Raw genomic sequence first — 24,491 nt, forward strand, 5'->3', positions numbered from 1 at the left:
TCTATGAGTGCGAATCCTAAACCTTGACCCAAACATTGGAGAAGATACCGGATAGTACCTACACCCGATTGCTTTTTAAAGTTCTGAAAGTTTCCATATCACTAACAGGGATCTGTATGGTTCGTTGCCCATCTCTGCCATTGTGAGGGAATGCTGCCTTCGCCTTGCTGGTCATGTGATGTGATATGAAGTTACAAATAAAGTTCCACCTCTGGAGGCCTGAGGAATCCTGGAGAAGGGGTCGTCAACTCACAACCCTTTGAGACATCATCGAGAAGGACACCAGCTTGAGTGGCATTGATTTAGTCAATGGCATGTCTGATCGAGAATCCTGGAAAAATCTCATGTCAAAATTCGATAAGTGGATGCCAAAAAAAAGGTCATTATCAAAAGAGTTTCTTCCCAAGTGTCACCTTTTATTCTTTTAATATACAGAATCAAGGCTCATGGAGGAGTTAGAACATAGAATGGATCAGGACGAACATAAAAAGGAGAAGGGGAAACACACAACAGGGGAGAGGTACAAAATATAGAGACTTCAAAGATGAGGGATGTGAGGAAGAACAAGCACAGGAGATGACAAGATGGATGCAGAAGCAAACTCACAGGAAGGAAAACAGGAAACATGGAAAGAGGTGGGCTTGGGGAGGGTTAACAGGGGAAGCAAAGAGCATGGTAGAAAGACCCTTATTCGAAAGTTGCCCGAGGGGCCATATGTTAATAATGAAAGTTCCAAGAAGCTTCAAAAGAGTCAAATGTCAATGAAATCCATTACGAGGATGAGACTGCTCTTCAATTCAAATCATAGCCAGTTATGGTCACAGGAAAATCCTCATCAGGACTGCTGACTGATGTTATAGTTGCAGTATTCACCTTTTACAATGAACATCGCAAAGTTGTGGATGGAGTTTATCATTGGTAAGTTTATCATTCTATTCCATGTCAGTATTCTCAGGATTGGGACAAACAGACAACCAAGGGTGAAAACATAAGCTCTGTCCACCTTCGGTGGCACAGGTAACAAACAGCAAGTTGCAAATTAAAGAAGAAATCGAGTCCTCAACTCGGATCAAGAAGCGTCATAGGAATTACACAAATATCATGATGTGCCCAATCAAAACAGAAGTACACTTAGTTCGCTGTTGCAGAGCAAAAGGTCCTAAAACGTTATTGCCCCCATATGTCGTCTGATTATTTAAATTAATCAGGATATTGAGAATAATCAATCATATCAATTTGTGGTAGTGTACTGCACAGCAATATTGCTATCCCAGCACATTGGTCAGGTTGTGCCATTTGTTGCAAAGATATGTGCGGTGTCTTATCACAGTGAAAATTGCCAAAATCCAGGACAAATTGAAATCAGCGAGTCCTTTTAAGGAAATTGAGGTCAGACTCCTGAAGGCTTCTACAGACTTGAAAGGACAAAATTATTGGCATTCAAAGCTGGCGAGAGAGAGAGAGAGAGAGAGAGAGAGAGAGAGAGAGAGAGAGAGAGAGAGAGAGAGAGAGAGAGAGAGAGAGAGAGAGAGAGAGAGAGAGAGAGAGAGAGAGAGAGAGAGAGAGAGAGAGAGAGAGAGAGAGAGAGAGAGAGAGAGAGAGAGAGAGGATGAAGGTTGCGTTAGCAAAGAGAATGATATGTTATGCTTAATGACCGAACACACACACACATACACACACACACACACACACACACAAAAACAAACTCATATCAGAACAGCTGTACATACAACGACACAACAAAGTTTGTAAAGTAATCCGGTGGCACATCTGCTAAAACTTTGATATTCCAGTTCCAGAAAATTTGCGGGAACTGAAAAGCTTTTTTCTCATTGTGATCACATAATATGTTTTTCCCTCCTACCTCTGGGACAGAACTGGGGTATCACAATTGAAACTTGAAGAACATGCACCAAGTGGCTTCACCAAGCAGTCCACGAAATGGCTGAAGAAACTTATAAAAGCGAAACGTTTAATTACCTTCACCACTGAAGGTGAAGGAGGATATGTTTTCACCCCTTTCTGTGTTTGTTTGTTTGTGCACAGGATTTCAAAATGTTGTGGATGGATTCGGATGAAAATTGGTGGACACATTGGGTGTTTAAAAAGGAATAATTGATTCAATTTTGGTGAAGATCTGGATCAGTATCCGACGACTAGAATTTTTAAAGTGATTCTTCACCATTGAGAAAAAGGGCAAAAAACGATATATAGCACAAAATGTCAAAAAGTTGTTGACGGATCCGGACGAAACTTGGTGGACACCTTGAGTGTTTTGCAAGGACAAATTGATCTGATTTTGGTGAACATCCGAATTCCGATCTGGATACGAGAATTATTTAATTTCAAAAGTGATTCTTCACCATTGAGTGATAGGGCCAAAAACGATATAGTTCGCGTGGATCAGGCATTAAGTGGCAGAGGTATGCACTCGACCGACTGTCTTAGTTAATATTTGTACTGATATGCCGAAGTGACAGCACTGACAGGCTATATCATGGAAGAACAAAAAGGTGAAACGTTGTGATCATTAAAATTTCACATTTGCAGCAAGCCAGCCACCACCTGTTGCCTGGCACAACACGTGTCCAACGGATGTGACTGACCCTTGAACTTTGTTCAAATCGATCAATTTTGAATTCAGTGACAGTGTGAATATTGTATAGCGCTTGTCACAAGGGACATCATGGACACCCAAGTGGCTGAAACTGTGAGAAGGATCGAGACTCTTGGTGAGGAGCAGTACACCAAGTTTGTGAGAGAAAGGCTGGAACAGTGTACAACACTTATCACACAAACACTTCCAAAGAACAAGTTGCCACTGTTCAGTAGGCCACCGGTCAAGATTAAGTCAAAACAGAAGGCACAGCTCACAGCACTGAAGAGTGACTGTGGTCTCTTTTCGAGGCTGTACATCTCCTGTCAAACACGAGAAGGAGACATGGACAATTTCTTCTCCCATGAAAACCAGGCAGCCCCGCCAGCTCTGTCAACTGGAGGGAAAATTCGGATTGGGGTTAAATCAAATCTACTTTGCTGCCTGGAATCAGATCTGCTCGAAAAGAATAGTGCGCCTGTGGCTGATGCAACAATTATTGATAGTGCAGCTGTAGTTCAAATGCTAAATCCGGGAACATCAAGAATATTTCAAGAGTATTGAGAAAGAGTGTTTGCACCATACATCTCTGCTTAACTTGAGAAACGCAGCCGCATCGACCTTGTCTGGGATGTGTACCTACCCGCCAGCCTCAAAGCCTCAACAAGACAGAAGAGGGGAAAGGGCACCAGGGAAAGAGTGGCTCCTTCGACTGTGATGCCAAAGAACTGGAAGGACTTCTTTCGATGGGATGATAACAAAACCGAATTGTTTGCTTTCCTGTCACGTGTAGTTGTTCATCTCCCTCTGGCAGAGGACAAGGAACTGTATGGAACAGATGGAAGTGGAGTCCTTTGCTCTCCAGCTGAGTCATACTTGGCCTGCCTTGCCCCATGTTCGCAGGAGGAGGCCGACATTCATCTACTTCTGCATGTGGAAGATGCTGTGCAAAGGGGTGTAAGAAGGTGACCATACGTACCGTTGATACTGATGTGGTAGTACTGGCTGCAGCTTCATTCAGCAAGACAGCTCCTAATGAGCTGTGGGTTGCCTTTGGTGTCAGGTCAAGCTTTTGTTACATAGCTGTTCACGAAATGGTTGCCACAATGAATCCAACACAGTTTCTGACTCTCCCAGTCCTTCACGCTTTCACCGGGTATGACACTGTATCTGCATTCGCTGACAGAGGAAAGAAGACTGCCTGGGAAAGTTGGAAGTCTTTCCCAGAGGTGAATGATGTTTTCAATGAACTCCTATGGATGCCAAGTGAGGTCAGTGAAGGATCGATGTGACTGCTCGAGCGATTTGGGGTGCCGATGTACAACCGAAGCAGTGAGAGCACGGAATTGAATCATGCCAGGAAACAGCTCTTCACAAAGAAGTCTAGAACACTAGAAAACATTCCTCCAACCCAGGCAGCACTCAAACAGCACATCAAGCGCACTTGCTACCAGGCCAACTGTTGGAACCAGACATTGGTCCTGGATCCAGAGATGCCAGAGCCATCTGACTGAGGCTGGACAAAGAAAACAATTGGGTGGCAGCCGCTTTGGACTACTCTTCCTGAAGCATCAAAATCGTGCCATGAATTGATCCGCTGTCGCTGTGAGAAAGGATGCACTGGACGGTGAAAATGTGCCAAAGCTGCGCTCAAGTGCACTGCACAGCACTTCTGTTCTGGAGGCTGTTAGATTTTGATCACTACCATTGCCATCATCATCATTGTTATTAATAAAGTTTTACATAGACTAGCAGCATGGGACAATTCTGCTAATTTTTTTGTATTATTATCCCTATAGTGTCAAAATGGAAGCAAAGTTTCACTATATTGCATAGGTCCAATTCATTGTCTTAACCAAAAGAATGTCCAAAAGTTTTTAACATAATTTGACCTTGACCTTGATCGAAATGCATTTCCTTGGCTCCTGGCGATCTCAAAAGTATCACCAAACGAATGGCCATTCCAAACTTAGTTGGAAATAACACCTTAAATGTTTTTTTTTTTTTACACTGTTTAGTTCCAAAATTAAACGTGTTTGAACATTAGACCCGGTGGACTGGTGGCCATCTTGGATTTGACCTCTCAGGGTCCTCAGAGGTCAAATCTGACTTCCCTCCACATCTGAAAATAAACCTTATGGTATTCACTAACTATGTCAGAAAATTCATGCTTTTCTCATAAAATGCACAATTATTGTGCTTATCCGCTGTACTAAAGCATTCTGTTTTGAACCGGCCCATCTATCCACACCTTACTCAACTACAGCATTCTGTTTGAAACCGGCCCATCTATCCCGACCTTACTCAATGACATCATTTTGTTTTAAACCAGCCCATATATATATAACACTGTTTGAAACTGGCCCATCTATCCCCACCTTACTCAACTATAGCATACTGTTTGTTTGATTAGTGGTATTCCCTATAGGTCAATTGTTGATGGCCGGATGGACGCACGCTGGCAGACAGGCAGGAAGGCAGGAACGAAAAGACACAGGCAGACACGCCGAGACCGAGCTCCTTTTATTTTGTAGATTGTCAATTCCTAATATGAATTCCGATCATTGAAACATTTCTACTTACCCACTCTCACCATACAACCTATCCTTTTCCCCAATCCCCTCAATACCTGCACCCTTTGCGTGCACCACACGTTCAGGGATACGTTCTCGATCAAAATGGGCCAACTCGTCGGTGAAAACCACATCCTGGACAAGCAGAGGGCCCCGGGGCCCTGCAGTCAGCACATCAAGCTTGCCTCCTACTGGCACACCAGCACCAGTCGTGAGAGTATCTGGAACCTGTGGCCACAGGGTCAATGTATGCAGACCAAGATGAAAACCGATTATGTAAATAGAAAGAGATTTGATGAAAAGGGCAGGTGTATTTTAGTCTACTGTATATGTTCGTGGAACAGCAGGCAGAAAAATTATTTTTTAGACTCATGAGCAACAAGCATCCTTTAAAATTTGTGACTTACAAATTCAACTGAAATTGCATACTTATAATTTACTTATTCAGATTTTCTTTTCAATCTCAAATGCCCTCCATAAATGCTGACGTGGTGCAATTCCTGTTGTTAGCTCCACTGCCATGAAGATAAGACGACAGATGTCGATGTTTGGACTATGAACATGATAAACAGTGTAAGCTCTGAGACCTTCCATGTAAGAGATAATAAAATTAAAGAAAGTATCAGAGACCATTGTAACATGGAGGGCTATTCATATTCAGTGCCTTCAGAAAGTGTTCACACCCCTTGACTTTGGTCACAGTTTGTTGTGTTACAGCCTGAATTTAAAATGGATTAAATTTAATTTTTTTTGTCACCAATCAACACAAAATATCCCAGAATGATAAAATGTGAAAACATGTTTTTAGAATTTTTTACAAATTAATTAAAAATGAAAAAATGAAATTCGTTTGTCAATAAGTATTCAAGGACCTTTGCTATGACACTCCAAATTGAGCTCAGGTGCATCCAATTTCCTATGATCATCCTTGAGATGTCTCTACAACTAGATTGGAATCCACCTGTGGCCAATTCAATTGATTGGACATGATTTAGAAAGAAACACACCTTTCTACTACCCGTAGAAATCTGAGATATAATTTTGAGGAGGTATAGATCTGGGGAAGGGTATAAAACAATTTCTAGAGTGTTGAGAGTTCCCAAGGGCACAGTGAGCTCCATCATGAAGAAATGGAAAGAATATGGAACTACCCAGACTCTTACTAGAGGTGGCCGTCTGACCAAACTGAACAACTAGGGAAGAAGGAGCTTGGTCAGGGAGGTGACCAAGAACCCAATGACCAATCTGACAGAACTACAGAGTTCCTTGGCTGAGATGGGAGAACCTACCCGGAAGGATAACAATCTCTGCAGCACTTCACAAACCTAGGCTTTATGGGAGAGTGGCCATACGGAAGTCAATCCTGAGAAAAAGGCACATGAAAGCACTCCTGGAGTTTGCAAAAAGGCAGGTGAAAGACTGAGAGCAAGAGGCAAATGATTCTGTGGTCTGATGAGCCAAAAAAACTGAACTCCTTGGCCAAAATGCAAAGCACTACATCTGGTGGAAACCGAGCACAGCTCATCACCCATCTAACAACATCACTGACATGAAGCATGGTGGTGACAGCATCATGCTAAGGGGATGCTTTTCAGTGGCAAGGACAGGGAGACTTGTAAGGATAGACTGAACAATGAATGGAGCCAAGTAGAGGCAAATCCTTGTGGAAAACCTGCATCAGAGTGCAAAAGACTTTAGACTGTGACAAAGATTTATGTTGCAGTCGGACAATGACCCTAAACACACAACCAAAGCAACAATGGAATGGCTTCAGCACAATAATGTGAAAGTCCTTGAGTAGCCCAGCCAAAGCCCAGCCTGTGGAAAGACTTGAAGATTGCTGTTCACCGACACTCCCCATCCAACTTGACAGAGCTTGAGCAAATCTGCAAGGAAGAATGGGAGAAAATCCTCAAATCCAGATGTGCAAAGCTGATACAGATATACCCAAGAAGAATCGAAGCTGTAATCACTGCTTAAGGTGTTTCTACAAAGTATTGACTCAGGGGTTTGAATACTTATTGATGCAAGACATTTTGGCTTTTCATTTTCAATTGATTTGTAAAAATTTCTAAAATCATGTTTTCACTTTGTCGTTATGGGGTATCTTGTGTAGATCAGTGCAACAAAAAAAATTAAAGTGAATCCATTTTAAATTCAGGCTGTAACACCACAAAATGTGACAAAGTCAAGGGATGTGAATACCTTCTAAAGGTACTGTATAAATTGCTTTGTGACAGAGATGAGGATGGTAAGGAAATGAAGTGGAGGGGGGGGGGGGTGATGAAGGATAGTGGTGGGAGGCAAAAGTTTTCGAGGGGGGCAGTATTGAAGGTGTGGGAAGGATATTTCAAAGAGCTGTTGAATCAGGAGGAAGCAACGGCAAGGTGGAGCTCCCATGTTATATCGAGGGGAAAGTGGAGTTAGTTGGAGATCACGGAGGAGTTCCAGAAAGCAGTATTGAGGTTGAAGAACGGAAGAGCACCTGGCATTGATGTGGTGTGTACAGAGATGATAATTGCAGTGGGAGAAGTCAGATTCAGTTGGACGAAGAGACTGTTGAATGTATGTCTGAGAAAGAGAGAGAGTTCATTTCCGGAGGATTGGAGTAGAGGATTAATTGTGTCCATATGGAAGTGGAAGGGTGATATTCAAGATCTGGGGAAGTACAGGGGTATTACACTGTGAAGTCCTGTAATTAATGTGCTGGAGAGGATTCTGGACAGGAGGATAAGGAAGAGAGTGGAGATGGAGATTGGCGAAGAGCATCAGGGGTTGAAGAAAGGATAGTAGGATGACAGATGGGAGGTTCATGCTGAGAGAGCTGGTGGAGAAGAGGTTGGAGGTGCAACGTGAGATGGCACTGGGATTTGTGGACCTGGAGAAGGCCTACGTCACTGTCCTGAGAGAGATGGTGATGGTGAAACTGAGGTGGATGGGAGTGCAGGAAGCAGAAGTCAGGCTGGTGGAAGGGATGTGTACAATGCAATGAATGGAAGAGTTGTGGTTGGTCCTGGGATGTCTGAGGAGGTTCAGTGTGAACATCGGTTTGGACAGGGAAGCGCTCTCAGTCCACTCATACATACATATATGTATATATAAATATATATATATATATATATATATATATATATATATATATATATATATGTATGTATATCATGGTGATGGAGCTTGTAAGCAGGAAGGAGAATGGAGAAGACTGAGGTGTTGGGTCGGGCAGCAGAGAAAGTAAATGAACATCAGGTTAGAGCGGAAGGAGATCAGACAGGGAAATCGGTTTGAGTATCTGAGGATGAGTAGTGATCGGGGATGGCAGGAGAGAGGTAGAGGTGTGGAGGATAATTCAGGTGGGTGCAAATGCATAGAAGAAGCTGGACTGTAAATCGCTGCCAAACGCGTGTCTACAAAGTATTTTCTCAGGGGTTGAATACCTATTAGTGCAAGACATTTCAGCTTTTAATTTTTAATCAACATGTAAAAAATATGTTTTCACTTTGTTATTTCAGGGTATTTTGTATAAATCGATGGAACAACAATTAAATTTAATCCATCTTAAATTCTGGCTGGAACAAAACAAAATGTGACAAAAGTCAAGAGGTGTGAATACTGTCTGAAGGCATTGTAGGTACAGGTACTTTTACATACAACACAACATTATATTATTAACCTCCACCACCGAAGGTGGAGGTTATTCATGTTTTTACCCCTTTCTGTCTGTTTCTCTGTCTGTGTACAAGATATCTCAAAAAGTTGTGGACAGGTTGCCCGTGCGACGAGGACGAACGGATTAGATTTTGGTGAAGATCAGGATTCGGATCCGACTACTAGAATTTTTAAGTGATTCTTCACCATTGACAGATAGGGTTAAACAGATATGTAGCACGATATCTCAAAAAGTTGTGCAAGGATTCGGACGAAACTTGGTGGACATATTGGGTGTGTGATGACAAATCGATTCAATTTTGGTAAAGATCCGAATCCAGAACCAAGTACTAGAATTTTTTTTAAATTGATTCTTCAACATTGAGAGATCGGCCCAACAAACTACATGCACGATATCTCAAAAATGTATTGGGCCAGGTATGTTCTCATGGATCAGGGGTTACGTGGCGGAGGTATGCGCTCTCCCGAGTGCCTTTCTCATTAAATACTGTACTTAAAACCTCATAGCTTCAGTGGGATACACCCACGGACCCCCACAAGGGGTGCTGCTACTACTTCACCCCAGAAGGGGGGGGGATCTAAGGAAGCTCACTTGACCCTTGCCTGAGTGCCCCTCATTTTTTCATCAGGTGGCCACCTTCATACCTATATATCTGCGATTTCCTGTACACATACATGGACGTACACAGAATCCCACATCATGTCCAAGTTTCTTGTCTTGCCAGTCTTTTAGCATACCTTAACCATCCTGTGTCCGTCTCTGGGCAGGTAGACATCGATCCTATTATTTCAGTCTCATCACTGTCTGCTACTGTCACTGCACGTCTCAGTCCCTCTCAACACCATCGACAACATCCCCGTACACCCAACGCACATCTAAGTTCATCCCAAACAGTTTTCCCACGTTGCTCAATGGTAGCGACACGTCCTCGAACCGTCCACACGTAGACCCCCTTTCATGGCAGTGCACAGTGTTGTCAGCAGGCAAGCTTCAGACAGTCGCATCGAAACGACGAGCACGGATCACGTGGACACAGAGCCGGACAAACTGAACGCACCGATTTTCCGCTGCTGTCCTTCCAGAGCTTCATCTGATCCGTGGCCGTGTCCCGCTTGGCAGCCATAGCTGGGCCGTGTAGGGACGGACTGTGAGATGGACGGACCGCGGGTAGCGACACGAGGGGTGAGGAATGATCCGAGCTATGGAAGGACCCTTGTTTATAACTAAACAAGCACAGCGCCCCCGCATGGCCGCCCAGACGTTTAATGTTTATCGTCGACTCAAGGTCACAACAATTGGCTGCCATAATTTACGACGGCAAGTCCAATCGTTTATGGATCATGTATGTTCGCTGGGTTTGCATTCTGCCTTTCCAAACAATTTTATCTCTGATGGATATTAAAGAGTTGAGGTCATAAATTATCTGATGTGGATTAAGCTTTATAACATGTTCAAATATCCATCTGGTATTACATATTGAGTGCTCTTCGTCCGGTATTTCGACTGTCTTGGCTTCCACCACCTTGGGTGCGTACTTGGGATTTAGTCTTTAAAGGGTCAACAACGAGAAAGTTCTGATCAAATCAAATGTCAAACACCACTTGTTGAGGTGACCTTATGCAAACCCTCTTACCAATTGTTCAGTTTGGATGGTGCTCTCTGACTGCCCGTAACCAACTTAGGTGGTGCTCTCTACCTGCCTGTGAACAATTTAGGTGGTGCTCTCTACCTGCCCGTAACCAATTTCGGTGGTGCTCTCTGACTGCCCGTAACCAACTTAGGTGGTGCTCTCTCCCTGCCTGTGAACAATTTAGGTGGTACTCTCTCCCTGCCTGTGAACAATTTAGGTGGTGCTCTCTCCCTGCCTGTAAACAATTTCGGTGGTGCTCTCTCCCTGCCTGTAAACAATTTCGGTGGTGCTCTCTACCTGCCTGTAAACAATTTAGGTGGTGCTCTCTTCCTGCCTGTAAACAATTTAGGTGGTGCTCTCTCGCTTCCTGTAAACAATTTAGGTGGTGCTCTCTCCCTGCCTGTAAACAATTTAGGTGGTGCTCCCTGCCTGCCCGTAACCATTTTATGATGTGTTCTGTACTAGCCCATAACCATTGTGGTTGAGTTCTGTACCTCCCCGTCACCATTTTAGGTGGTGCTCTCTCCCTGCCTGTAAACAATTTAGGTGGTGCTCTCTCCCTGCCTGTAAACAATTTAGGTGGTGCTCCCTGCCTGCCCGTAACCATTTTATGATGTGTTCTGTACTAGCCCATAACCATTGTGGTTGAGTGCTCTGTACCTGCCTGTAAACAATTTCAGGTGGTGCTCTCTCCCTGCCTGTAAACAATTTAGGTGGTGCTCTGTCCCTGCCTGTAAACAATTTAGGTGGTGCTCTCTCCCTGCCTGTAAACAATTTAGGTGGTGCTCTCTCCCTGCCTGTAAACAATTTAGGTGGTGCTCTCTCCCTGCCTGTAAACAATTTAGGTGGTGCTCTCTCCCTGCCTGTAAACAATTTAGGTGGTGCTCTCTCCCTGCCTGTAAACAATTTAGGTGGTGCTCCCTGCCTGCCCGTAACCATTTTATGATGTGTTCTGTACTAGCCCATAACCATTGTGGTTGAGTTCTGTACCTCCCCGTAACCATTTCAGGTGGTGCTCTCTCCCTGCCTGTAAACAATTTAGGTGGTGCTCTGTCCCTGCCTGTAAACAATTTAGGTGGTGCTCTCTCCCTGCCTGTAAACAATTTAGGTGGTGCTCTCTCCCTGCCTGTAAACAATTTAGGTGGTGCTCTCTCCCTGCCTGTAAACAATTTAGGTGGTGCTCTGTCCCTGCCTGTAAACAATTTAGGTGGTGCTCTCTCCCTGCCTGTAAACAATTTAGGTGGTGCTCTGTCCCTGCCTGTAAACAATTTAGGTGGTGCTCTGTCCCTGCCTGTAAACAATTTAGGTGGTGCTCCCTGCCTGCCCGTAACCATTTTATGATGTGTTCTGTACTAGCCCATAACCATTGTGGTTGAGCTCTGTACCTCCCCGTAACCATTTTGGGTGGTTCCTCACTTTATTAAATATCTGTAAATGTTCCAATAATCTTCACCAACATGCCTTTCATTGTATTCAACATCAAGAATGTATATTTTAAATTCCTATATTGTGGATTTATGTTTTCACAACACAATGCGATAGAGTTCATCGAGTACATATCTTGTTGAAAACGAACAATGGAAACAACAGACAAAAGGCACAAAATTGAAGACTGACGACTCACTCCACATACCTCCAGTTCATACTTGCCGATGATGTAATACAGTGCATTCAGAGATTATTTTTTTTCTTCTGTGAAACGTTTTTGAACAAATTGGTTTAAAAAGGTTCGTTTTGCTGTTTTCGAAGTTTCACAATACGCAATACGAGAGACTCAAAATGACGCAATCCGCCCCATTAATGCACGAGGTACGTGCACGTAACCCAATTGCAGCAATGTTGATTCGGGCATGATGTATCCATGCATCGTATGTGCGAGATGAGGATTGTTACCGAAAATGACTCACAAAGGTTCTAAAAGGAGCCGAAAATACTTAGAAAAGTACCTGAGAGAAAGGGCTGTGCCTCTGCACAACAAAGGAGTTGGAGAACTTTCTCAGCTTGCACAAAGGACTGAGATCTTGCGGGATGCCCGTACTACAAAACGGTAGATGGGAGCGTTCTACCAAAACCCCCAATGGATCAGGACCAGTGAATAGATTTCTGACCTTGCGGGAATGCTTCCTGTGAACATGGCAGACTTTGCAAGTTATTTAATGGACGTCTGCAATTGGAAAGACGATGCTGTGCTTCATTACCAACAGAGCTCAAGCTACCAACTCTTCGAGAAAGGAGATCTTCGTGACGTGAAAATACCCAAATCTTGTGACAGCTATTATTTACGTTGGAGCGAGATGTACCAAGGAGACTTCCGTGATGGAGACTACGTATATGCTTTGGGTTCATGGTTAACAATTTTTGAAATCGCACTCTTTCATTTTAATCCTGAAAATTATGTTAAAAAGACTCTTTGACTTAGAGCTGTTGCCAAAGTAACAGCATGATAAAATGGTCCACATCAGCAGAAGTGAGTCACTGAAAACACACACGTCGCATGCGCGAAAAGCCTAACCCCCCCCCCCCGCCTCCCCCGTTCGCATTCCTATGCCATTTTTAAAGTCTCTTATTGTTTGGAGTTGAAAGAAAGAATGGGATTAAAATTTGTTTGAGTGTGAATAGTTCATGAAAAATAGGATCGCACATCTTGAAGCTCACCTGGATCAGCAGCAACACTCACTCAACCCCCCCCCCCAACCCCGCATACCCCCCTCAGACCCTGATTATTTTTAATGCCGTGAACAAACTTTGGTACATCAAGTTTCATTAAAATTGTGTGTAGTTTTGGAGAAGAGAGCAAATACCTATTTGGGGGGGGGGGTGGGGCTCAAACCTCCCACAGACCTCTTTGAAGCTGACTTTTTTTTTAATGCGACAAACTTTGGTACATTACGCATGATGAAGGTTGTGGTCAAGTTTTATCGAAATAGTGTGTGTAGTTTCGGAGAAGAGTGGAAATACATATTTTGTGGGGCCTTGACCCCCCTCAGACCCCCTGAAACCCTGACATATTTAAAATGCCATGAACAAACTTTTGTACATCAAGGGTTATGAATGTTGTGATCATGTTTCATTGAAATCATGTGTGTAGTTTCGAACAAGAAAGCAAATACCTATTTAGGGGGGCTCAAACCCCCCACAGACTCCCACAGACCCTGATTTTTGTTAATGCCTTGAACAAACTTTGGTACAACATGAGTGATGAAGGTTGTGGTCAAGTTTCATCGATATAGTGTGTGTAGTTTCGGAGAAAAGAGTAAATACCTATTTGGTGGGGGCTCAAACCCCTCACAGACCCCCACAGACCCTGATTTTTTTTGATGCCTTGAACAAACTTTGGTGGAACACGAGTGATGAAGGTTGTGGTCAAGTTTCATCAAATAGTGCATGTAGTTTCGGAGAAGAGAGCACATACCTATGTTTTTTTGGGGGTGGGGGGCGGGGTGGAGGGGGGGGGTTGTAAAAAAAACAAACCCCCCTCGACTACTTTAATGAGCGAGTGCAGATTTCAATGCGGTCGATACATCTTCGTTAGGCATGAGATATGAAGTTTGTCACCAAGTGACTCACTCACTCACCTACGGACACTGCTCGATCACATAAGCTCACCTGACAAGTGTCTCGTTGAGCTAAAAATGGAAAGCTTTTGCCAAATTTCCACAATAACGTGTTCACATTACCACAAAATAATGCAAAATAACTAGTTTTACCAACCAGACACTACTGATACTACTACAATAACACAATTATTCACACTTTCTTGTGGGGTGGGTCAAGGAACATAATATTTGGCTAAAGATTTCACAAACTGGCTGGCCAAGCCTGACGTTCAACTGTCGTTGATTTGGACAGGAATTTGGAATTTGTTCAGCATGCAGTCGATAACTCGCCTACTCCTCGTGAAATCCACTGTCAGATCTTCAGCATCCACCTACAGTCAGTGTTGGCAGACGGGTCCTCCAGTATCATGTCCTTCCGATTGATGGCTCACACGTTGATGCATCAGCCGTTCATGCAAGACATCATGGTGATAGTTTATAATTGTGTCGAAATTCCAACCCAGGCTGGACAGCTCAAAGGCGAGTGCACCCCCCCCCCCCCAAGGATATCCCGCCAGTCTAGTGTGTACTAACATGCTATAACTGAAATCAAGCAATCTGCATTCATCAAGTGATCGATACAAAGGTGTTTGCGGGTACCTGTGAAGTTCTTTTTAAAGTTTGTGTGTCGAAACATTGGACTGGTGTCGAAACATTTGTTTACAAATGTCAGAAGAGACGGATTGGCAATGATAAAACTCCCACAGGCATTGTGCCATGGGAGGAAGCCAGAGATGAGTATCTTTTCAACACAACACAGAATTTTACTAAACACCATTTTTTACAAAAATATAATCTCGTCTTTGAATTTTTATTTTATTTTATCTGCTTTCTTGAAATTTGTTCTGCAAATGTAAATTATTATATACCACTATTTCTCAGTTTATCTTTTTCCCAAAATAAATTTGCATTTCGTGTTGATTATTGCAGGCTTTACCGTATGTCTCCTTTCCTTTCCTCTCCTCTCTTCTCCTCTCCTTGCCTCTCCTCTCCTTTCCTCGCCTTTCCTTTCCTCCCCTCTTCTCTACTCTCCTCGCCTCTCCTTTCCACTCCTCTCCACACTTCTCCCTTCCTATCCACTCCTCTCCTTTCCTTTCCTCACCTCGCCTTTCCTCTCCTTTCTCTCTTCATATCAAGAGGCAGGTCCAGTTTTGTGAGAAGCAGCCCCAGCTTAACAATTACACTGGGTGGTTTACCTTTGCTTTGAAGGAATTTATAATTTGTTCAGGATGTCCATGATAATTTGCCTATTTTTTCACAAAAGATAACGTGGGATCTTGAACGTTCACCGACTTTTACTGGCATACGTAACACCAGGGTTAATGTTCATCTGAGGAATGGCGCACCTTGTTGTCTTTCCCACCGATACCTGCACCACCGGAGGTGGATGGAGGTTATGTTTTCACCCCGTCTGTCCGTCTATTTATCTGTGAGCAGGATATCTCAAAAAGTTGTCGATGGAATCGGATGAAACTTGGTGGACAGGTTGGGTGTGTGACTTGGACAAACTGGTGAGATTTTGGTGAAGATCCGAATTCAGATGCAGATAATATAATTTTTTCAAGTGATTCTTCATCATTGAGAGATAGGGCCAAACACGATACATAGCATGTTATTTCAAAACATTGGGGATGGATTTGAACGATGGATGGATTAATAATGATCCGATCCCAATACTAGCATTTTTAAAGCTCTCTCAGCTCACTCACGTTTATCATGGTGATGGAGCTGGTAAGCAGGAGGGTAAATATGAATGGTATTCTGGGGAGAATGTTGTATGTGGACAATCAGGCTGTTGTGGTGGAGAGTGGGCAGGACATGCAGGAAGTACTGGAGGAGTGGAAGGAGGCATTCTGGAAACATGGACTGAAGAAGAGTACGAGAGGACTGAGGTGGTGTGGGTCGGGCAGCAGAGAAAATAAATGAATATCAGTTTAGAGGGGAAGGAGATTAGGCAGGGAAATAGGTTTGAGTATCTGAGAGGAACTGTGACCGGGGATGGTATGTCGGAGGAAGAGGGGCGGAGGAGGATTCAAGTGGGTGTGAATACATGGAGGAGGATGAATGTAGTAATGGCAGAAAGAAAAATATCAAGAAAATTGAAAAGGAAACTTTTGGTGTCTTGTGTGATGCCATCCTACATTTATGGTCTCAAACGGTGGCACTGACAGGGACAACAACAGAGGTTGCAAGAATGCATGAACAACTAAGCAAGGTTGCAGGTATTTTGGTGAGGAGGATAGTGGTAGTGAAGAGGGTGGATAGAAGGAAGATGGATGAACTGAGGGAGCAGATTGGTGTGCAGATGACCTTGACAAGGTAATTAGTAAAAAGCCGGCTTTAGTGGGCCGGGCACTTGGTGTGGATGCAGGAAGAGAGAATGGCAAAGAGACTGTATAGGTTGAAGGAGAAAGGGAGGAGGAAAAGAGGTAGATCGTGGTTGAGATAGGAGGATTGTGTGAGGAGTGATATCAATAACGTGGGGGTGGTTGTAAAGTGGAGATACAGTGACTTGCAAAAGTCTTCACCACTCTCCAAAGTTCTCACATTTTGATGCCAACTGAGTTTATTTCATAATGATTTCAAATCAAACTTAATAGGTAGAATCTTCGGAAATTAATCCAAAGTGATGAAGTTAAAAAAATGGAGAGAAAATGTGAACAAGTTCGATTAACCGAGAAAATCAGATTATTCAGTTGCACAAGTATTCAAACCCTTTACCTCATTAACCCTAAATCACTGCAGGTGCAAATTATTTGTTTGAAAAGTTACAAAATAACTAATAGGTTTGACCCATATGTAATCAGTGGTTTAACTTAAAATTAAGATCCCCCACTTATCTAACGTGTTTTAAGATGAAACTCTCTTGCTCAACCAACTAGTACAACATGAAGACCAAGGATCTTTTCAAAGAGGTCAGACATAAAGTGTTGGAGAAGCACCGTTCAGAATAGGGTTATAAGAAGATTTCAAAGTCACTATTATCCCTTTGAGTTTGGTGAAATTCATCATTAAGAAGTGGAAGACTATCATACCATCCAGACTCGACTCAGATCAGGTCACCCATCCAAACTCAGCAGCTGTGCAACCAGGAAACTGGTTTGGGATGTCACTGTAAATCCAACAATGGCTGAAGATCTGCAAGGCTCTATGTCAGAGATTGGAGTCAGTGATCATCAATCAACAATATCCTTCCTGTTCCCTTCACAATGCTGGCATATATGGTCAGGTGGAAAGAAAAAAGCCATTCCTGAAAAAGACCAATGGAAAATCTCATACAGAGTTTGGAAAAAGCATCTTAATGATACTGAAAACATGTAGAGAAAGGTTTTGTGGTCAGACGAGACAAAAATTGAACGTTTTGGTCGAAATTCAAAGCGTACGTTTGGTGTAAGGATATCAATGAACATCACCCAGTCAGCACCATCCCTACTGTCAAACATGGTGTTGGCAGCATCGTGTTATGGGAGCTTCTTTTCATCAGCGGGGACTGGAAAGTTTGTCAGGATATAAGGGACAATGGACGGTGCAAAGTACAGGAGAATCCTCGATGAAAACCTGCTTGAGTCAAAACCTCTTCCTCCCTCCACACCAAGTGTCCAGCCCACTTCAGCCAGCTTTTTACTAATCTCCCTGTCAAGCTCATAAGCTCACCAATCTGCTCCCTCATGAATCTGAAACTGGGTGGGAGATTCACATTTCAGCAGGATAATGATCTGAAGCACAAAGCTAAAGCCTCGCTGCAGTGCCTGAATAAGAAGAAAACAAGAAGATGATGTGCATAGCACGATACTTGCAAAATCGATAAAACAAATTTGACCGAAAAAAAATCATTGGTGGTTGAATTCAGTGTCTAAATTTGCAACTCCTCTTCAAATTTCAAGTGAATCAGATGAAAATTGACAATTTTAGAAACTTGGCCTGTGCTGACATTTTGGTCGATGTTGACCTCCAAAATAATTGGTGCTTGAATTCAGTGACCTGAAATATAAATCCTCTTCAAATTTGAAGTCAATTCAATGAAAATTGAGGATTTTATAAATACCACCTTAGTTGTTGACCTTGGGGCCTATGTTGACCTTTTGGTCCATGTTGACCTCAAAAATAATAGGTTGGATGAATTCAGTGACCTGAAATATATATATATATATATATATATATATATATATATATATATATATATATATATATATACATATATATATATATATATATATATATATATATATATATATATATATATATATATATATATATTGACCGAAAAAAAATCATTGGTGGTTGAATTCAGTGTCTAAATTTGCAACTCCTCTTCAAATTTCAAGTGAATCAGATGAAAATTGACAATTTTAGAAACTCGGCCTGTGCTGACATTTTGGTCGATGTTGACCTCCAAAATAATTGGTGCTTGAATTCAGTGACCTGAAATATAAATCCTCTTCAAATTTGAAGTCAATTCAATGAAAATTGAGGATTTTATAAATACCACCTTAGTTGTTGACCTTGGGGCCCATGTTGACCTTTTATATATAAATATATATATATAAATATATATTTATATATAAATATAAATATATATTTATATATATATATATATATATATATATATATATATATATATATATATATATATATATATATATATATATATATATATATATATATATATATATACTCTTCAAATTTAAAGTCAATCGGATGAAAATTGAGGATTTTAGAAATCTCACCTAAGTTGTTGACCTTTGGCCTATGTTGACCTTTTGACCTCAAAAACAAGAGGCTTCTTCCTTATGACAAACTCTACCATGTCATTAAGTTTTGTGAAGATCGCTTTAAAATTGTGACCTGTCAGCGACAAACAGACAGACAGAATAACAAAATCGACTGACCAATATACTTGAAAAATCTTCGATTTTGCAAGTAATAAATGTTCTTGAGTGGCCCTGTCAAAGTCCTGACTTGAACCCAATTGAGCATTTTGGCGAGACTTGAAGGTTGCAGTCCATCGCTGACCCCCCCATCAAACTTGGCAGAATTAGAGCAATTTTCACGTGGAGAATTGGTAAAGGTTTCACGATCTCACTCTGCAAAGCTGGTACAGATCTACCCGAAAAGACTCATCGCAATCATTGCTGCAAAATGTGCTTCCACCAAGTATTGACCTAAAGGGGCTGAATACTTTTGCATCCAGTGAATTTTGATAAGCACATTATTTTTTCCAGGTATTCCTGACATGTAACCTCCTTCAACTATAACAGTGTGTAGAGTTGTAGAGTTCAACGAATAGAGTTGTAGTTTGATCTCTTCAGTTATGATATAAAAAAGTTCATTTGGAAAAAAAGTTTCTACATAATTCACAATTCCTCTAAATGTGGCATTATTGGTCAGGGGTGAATACCTTTGCAGGCCACTGTAGTTGGCTGGGGACATTGGGAAGCGTGGGAGTATCGTTGTCGAGGCAGGGCAGAAGCTTGGTACCATTAGACCTCACCCCTTATAAAGGGAAGAGGAGGAGAAGAAGATAAGAAGAATTCGTGACAATTGAGAGAGATCGGGCCATAAACGATACAGAGCATGATGTTTCAAAACGTTATGGATGGATTCAGATGAAACTAGGTGGATGAGTTGGTTTGATGACAAGAACAAGCCGATTCGATTTTGGTTCATATCGATCCATACATTATTTGGATGCAGATCCAGCCTGTCAGTGGGATACAAAATGTAAACTGTTCAGTCTGGCAGAGGTTTGTGCTCTACCGCGTGCCGTTGTAGTTACACAATGATATACGTGCAAAATATTTACTAATCCACGTTTATAATCAGGTCTGGAATTTAACCCTGGCTCTGCAAATTCAAAGCAAGTGTGCTTCCTTTGTGGCATCCTGTTGTTCCTCCTCTCCTTACATGCCATTTTAAGAACAATAAGATTTGTTGCTGGACATCATTCATGTGATAACTACAATAGCGTCACAGAATAATGAAACATGATGGTTAACCTTAGCCATTTTCGCACAACTTCCCAAGTGAAAACGAACTTCATAATCTTCGACCTCCCTTGTCTAAACATCATTGCCATCACTTTGAAATAAACGAATTAAAATGATGACTGGAATTAATTCGATTTTATTGCACTTGATTCATTTGTGGAAATGTATTTGATATAAAAACTTAGAGTCAATATAACGAGGGGCCACCTACCTGTCTGCGATGTGAGAGCAACAACCGTCATGTTTTGGGCCGCATCATCAGAGATTCCAACAATGGTGATAGGTTTATATCTACATATTCGAGGAGTGACAGATGGGATGCTGGGGCACCAGCCCATAGGGGAGAGTAGTACTCCATGGAGCTATGGAAAAAAGGTCTTGGAGCCCAGCAAACAAGAGCAGTTTAGTTTGGAATCTTTAAAAAAATTTTTTTTACAGTGTTTAACACTTATGGAGGAGCTGATACACAAGTGATACACACACACACACACACACACACACACACACACACACACACACACACACACACACACACACACACACACACACACACACACACACACACACGCAGTTGGGAATATTCGACAACACTGGACACTGGACAGCAAACACAGATGGTGACCTTAGGGGAAGTGACATAACTTCCTGGAGCATTATGGGTGTGAGTGATGGCTTCTTGTGATGTCGCTTTTATCTCTGCAGTCAGCAGGCCGATTAAGGAGAAATATTTCCTCCTCCTCCCCACCCCACCTCTCCATGGAATGCCAACACACAGGGAAGGCCCAGGGTTTGTCCCTGCTCTATCCTCTAAATACTGAACATCAACCGAGGAAGCAGCACATGCCATTTTTTAAGTCTTTGGTATGATTTGGCCCATGTCGGAATCGAAGTGCTGATGATGAGTTGCCTGCCGTGGTGGGGTGAAACGCATCTCGGGTCTCATCTCCGAATAAACCCGTGGAGTTCTCAAGGTGTTCCTGGAAAATGTTAGCCACGATGCTGTTACCTACACGGAGCATGCCAAGCAAAAGACTGTTACTGCCATGGATATGGTGTACGCTTTGAAGTGTCAGGGTCGTACGCTTTACGGTTTCGGTGGTTAAACATTTGGGTGGTGGTGTTTGTCAGCAGCTACAACAAAAAATATTCCAACCCCAATTGAGCAGATATTCCAACCACAATGCCAATGAATCTGGCAATACAGCCTGGTGATCCTATTATATGAAAAAAAAAAGCTGTGCTTAAAATAATATTTCTTTCTGAAACGCTCAAAGGTGAATGCCATCCTTCAGCCACTTCTTTCGCTTCCCTCCCCCTCCCGATGGACACATAATAAATAGATTGTATTTACTCTTTATGTAACCAAAGGTTATATATATATATATATATATATATATATATATATATATATATATATATATATATATATATATATATATATATATATATATATATATATATATATATATATATATATATATATATATATATATATATAGGATCAAGGGGTGATTTTAATACCAAGCATTTTTGTCCTCGTCGTTCTTGGCCAGCAAATCATTTTGCCACACAAAGGGAATGTTTAATGTCTCAAGTTAACTTTTCAATGGAGCTTCCAAGGTCAAAACTTCTTTGGAGGATCATACAAAAAGTTTGGGGCCTTAAAAAAGAAGCAATTTCACAAAAACTTTTCATTTTTCTACATCTCTGTGAAGCAGCTCTGAATTTCATTATACCTGCTTGAAAGCTTTTTTCACATTTTAACCTTGAGAATGAACATTCAATGTTATTTAATTTTTCTACTTGTGGGCCTATGTCAGGCCATGAACTATTCATGTCTGCATGCCATATCAATCTTTTTGGATGTCTTATAATTTGCCGTTTTCAATAGCAAGCTTAAAAAGTCATTTTAATCAGTCATAGTTCGTTTACGTGGAATCAGTAAAATGAGTTAAAATCTCATACATGCATGGAAGGTGAATGGGGGTAATGAAGATCATTGGTCAAGATGGGGAATGATATTATGTGCAGTGCAGTGCCTGCTTGAAGCCCTGGATGGAAGAATGGGAAAGAACAGAAATAATATGAGGTGGTGGACACTTAATTTTCTCCAATGGTCCTATCTCAGATCATAAATTCAGATTCAGACCAGGTCACTCCACCTTAATGCTGAGTCGGTGGGCCTATCACTTTCCTATCACAGACAGATTGGTGGTTTCTGTCCTCTATCGCCTCCTTTCTGGTCTTGGACCCGCTGCAATTTTAATGCTCTCCCCCCCAGGTTTCTGCAGGGTGCACATGGTCCACCATCAACCCCCTGATGGTGAAAGTCCGAAAATCCAGAATCACTCACCTCCACTCAATTGTTCCTGTTTTGTCCCTGCTGTAGAACCAACATCCACATTCTCTTCAATCTCATTCTTCGCTCCAAGTCTTCAACAGAGCTGTTCACCACTGTCTCAGAGCATCACTCATCCAAAACCATGATCTTTTCTCCACCCATTAATTCTCTCCACCCCCCCATCCAATCCCACCTTTCTCCAAAATTTCCATTTTTTTCCTTCCTGAGAATTTGCTTCTGTTTCCATCTTGTCCACCCCATGCATCCTCCCTGTTAACGATTCTAACTCTCATCCCTCCCCACACTCATTATTTTTTCAGTCTCCCTCATTTGTCCTTCAACACTGCCGTTGGTGTTTCCCCCCTCTCTCCTGTTCTTTTTGATCTGTTGCATCCTGATCCGTTCAGTGTTCTAGCTCTTCTACTAGCCTTGACCTTGTATACCAAAAAATGGCCTCTGGAAGGCAGTTCCATGGACAAGAGAAGCAAGGAACAAAGGATTTGAGGTGTGCAATTAGCTTGGATTTTTGAAGTTTAACCAGAAGGGGGTTAACTGGAAGAACACCTGAATCCTGGAGTTCATGATGGGGAGGGTTGAGGACAGAGAGCAGAGGGAGCAAATTTGTAGAAGAGATACCATCGTAAAAAAAAAAAAAACAACAGAGACCAATGACATGCCTGCGATGTGAAAGCAACAAACCTTGTGATCTGGCCTCATCACAAAAGATTCCAATATAAAGTGTTTTAAATTCCACAAAATCCAAGAGAGACAGATGTGATTCTGGAAGAGCAATATTGAGCAATGGACAAAGGCCTTTTGGAGTGATTAGCTCTGATTTATCACAAAAAGACTTGGATCAATGGAGGATGCCCCATCTGTTCCATCCATCCATTTGGACCAGCCTCTGTGCAGAGCATCATTGCTGCCAAAGCACTCTCCTGGGCTATTGGGCACAATCCTGGATGGGTCACCACTCCAACATAGGACACTTGAATGGCTGAATCATCCCAGCAAGTTGGTACTCATTTTGCCGATCTCAGAAGGATGACAGGCTTAGTCAACCCCACCTGGTATTAATTCAACAGCCAAGCAGGATTTGAACTCAGGACCTTATCTGTTGCTGGCTTTGGAAGCCAGCTGTGCTTTGCGCTTTAGCCAGGAGAGCTTATGGCTTATGGTAAGGCCAATTAATTCAAGAAACTGAACTCATCCAGTGACTGACCATGGAAGTAAACAAATGGTTTAGTTTGACGATCAGTCTGGAACAATAGAGTGAAACAGTGAAATTTCTCAGGATTGAAAGATGTTTTCAGAACAGCATCTACCGTAATAAGTTCTATATCAGTGGAGAGTGATGCAACTGAAGCCTGCTGAGCAGCTTGGACAGGGTTTGTTTGACACAATGTGGAGTCATGTGCCAAACGGACGAGATGATTTCCCACAGCATCGGAGAGGTCATCGACATAGAAGAGGAGCAAGACTCAGCCCAAGCCACTGCCTTGGGGAATTCCAGCCTCCACTGGGAGACTGCAGGAGAGGGTTCTTAGGTGTTGGTGCCACTGCTGCTGGATATGAATTTGGTTTATGAGAGTCGTATGTGAGGACAATTGCAAAGAATAAAGCAAAAATTAAAGCATCTATTCATTTCCTGGCTCCATTTCCTGGCTTCAAAATTATCACCTTCAAGAATTGTGTACCGTGGTAACTGAAACTTATGGGCAAGGAAAGCAATCCATGTGGGACTGGTGGAAAGCTTATCATATCATGAAGGCCATCATTGACATTGATAAGTCTTTTCAGGAAGTCACTGAGAACTTTGGACAGTGTTTGGCAGAAGGTACGGCAGGACATCATCAAAAATTTAGTCGGATTCATAGAAGAGGTGTGAGCAGTCAAAAACGACATCGTAGAGATGGCCAACTGAGTAGGATTCAACAGAGTCGATGTGGAGGATGTAGTTGCACTGCTGCAGTCTCACAGAGAGCAATTAACTAATGAGGGGCCACAGGAGGTTGATGAGCATCGTGCTGCAGAGAAGAACTATGGCACTGCTGCAGAAGAGGCTCCAGATGAGAGGGTCCTCGCCACTAAGGTCTTGCAC

The 24,491-nt window shown here is 42.3% G+C and overlaps 1 protein-coding gene across 4 annotated transcripts in view; it reads right to left on the reverse strand.

The window, feature by feature from the left end:
• Positions 1-10,066, reverse strand: part of CAT (catalase) — a 32,355-nt gene extending 22,289 nt beyond the window's left edge. For 3 of the 4 annotated variants that reach the window (XM_085890696.1, XM_085890706.1, XM_085890686.1), the window contains exons 1-2: positions 9,894-10,066; positions 5,226-5,397 (exon numbers count right to left, since the gene is read on the reverse strand). In XM_085890696.1, the coding sequence (XP_085746822.1) occupies positions 5,226-5,397; positions 9,894-9,959 (238 nt within the window). In that variant the 5' untranslated portion in view covers positions 9,960-10,066. Of the gene's footprint in view, positions 1-5,225; positions 5,398-9,573; positions 9,598-9,893 lie in introns of those variants that run through there. The other variant, XM_085890714.1, reaches the window with a different exon arrangement.
• Positions 10,067-24,491: the final 14,425 nt, after the last annotated feature.

Source organism: Eptatretus burgeri, chromosome 1, assembly GCF_056783735.1.
Source record: "Eptatretus burgeri isolate ZD-2024b chromosome 1, Ebu_testis_v1, whole genome shotgun sequence".
NCBI lineage: Eukaryota > Metazoa > Chordata > Myxini > Myxiniformes > Myxinidae > Eptatretus > Eptatretus burgeri.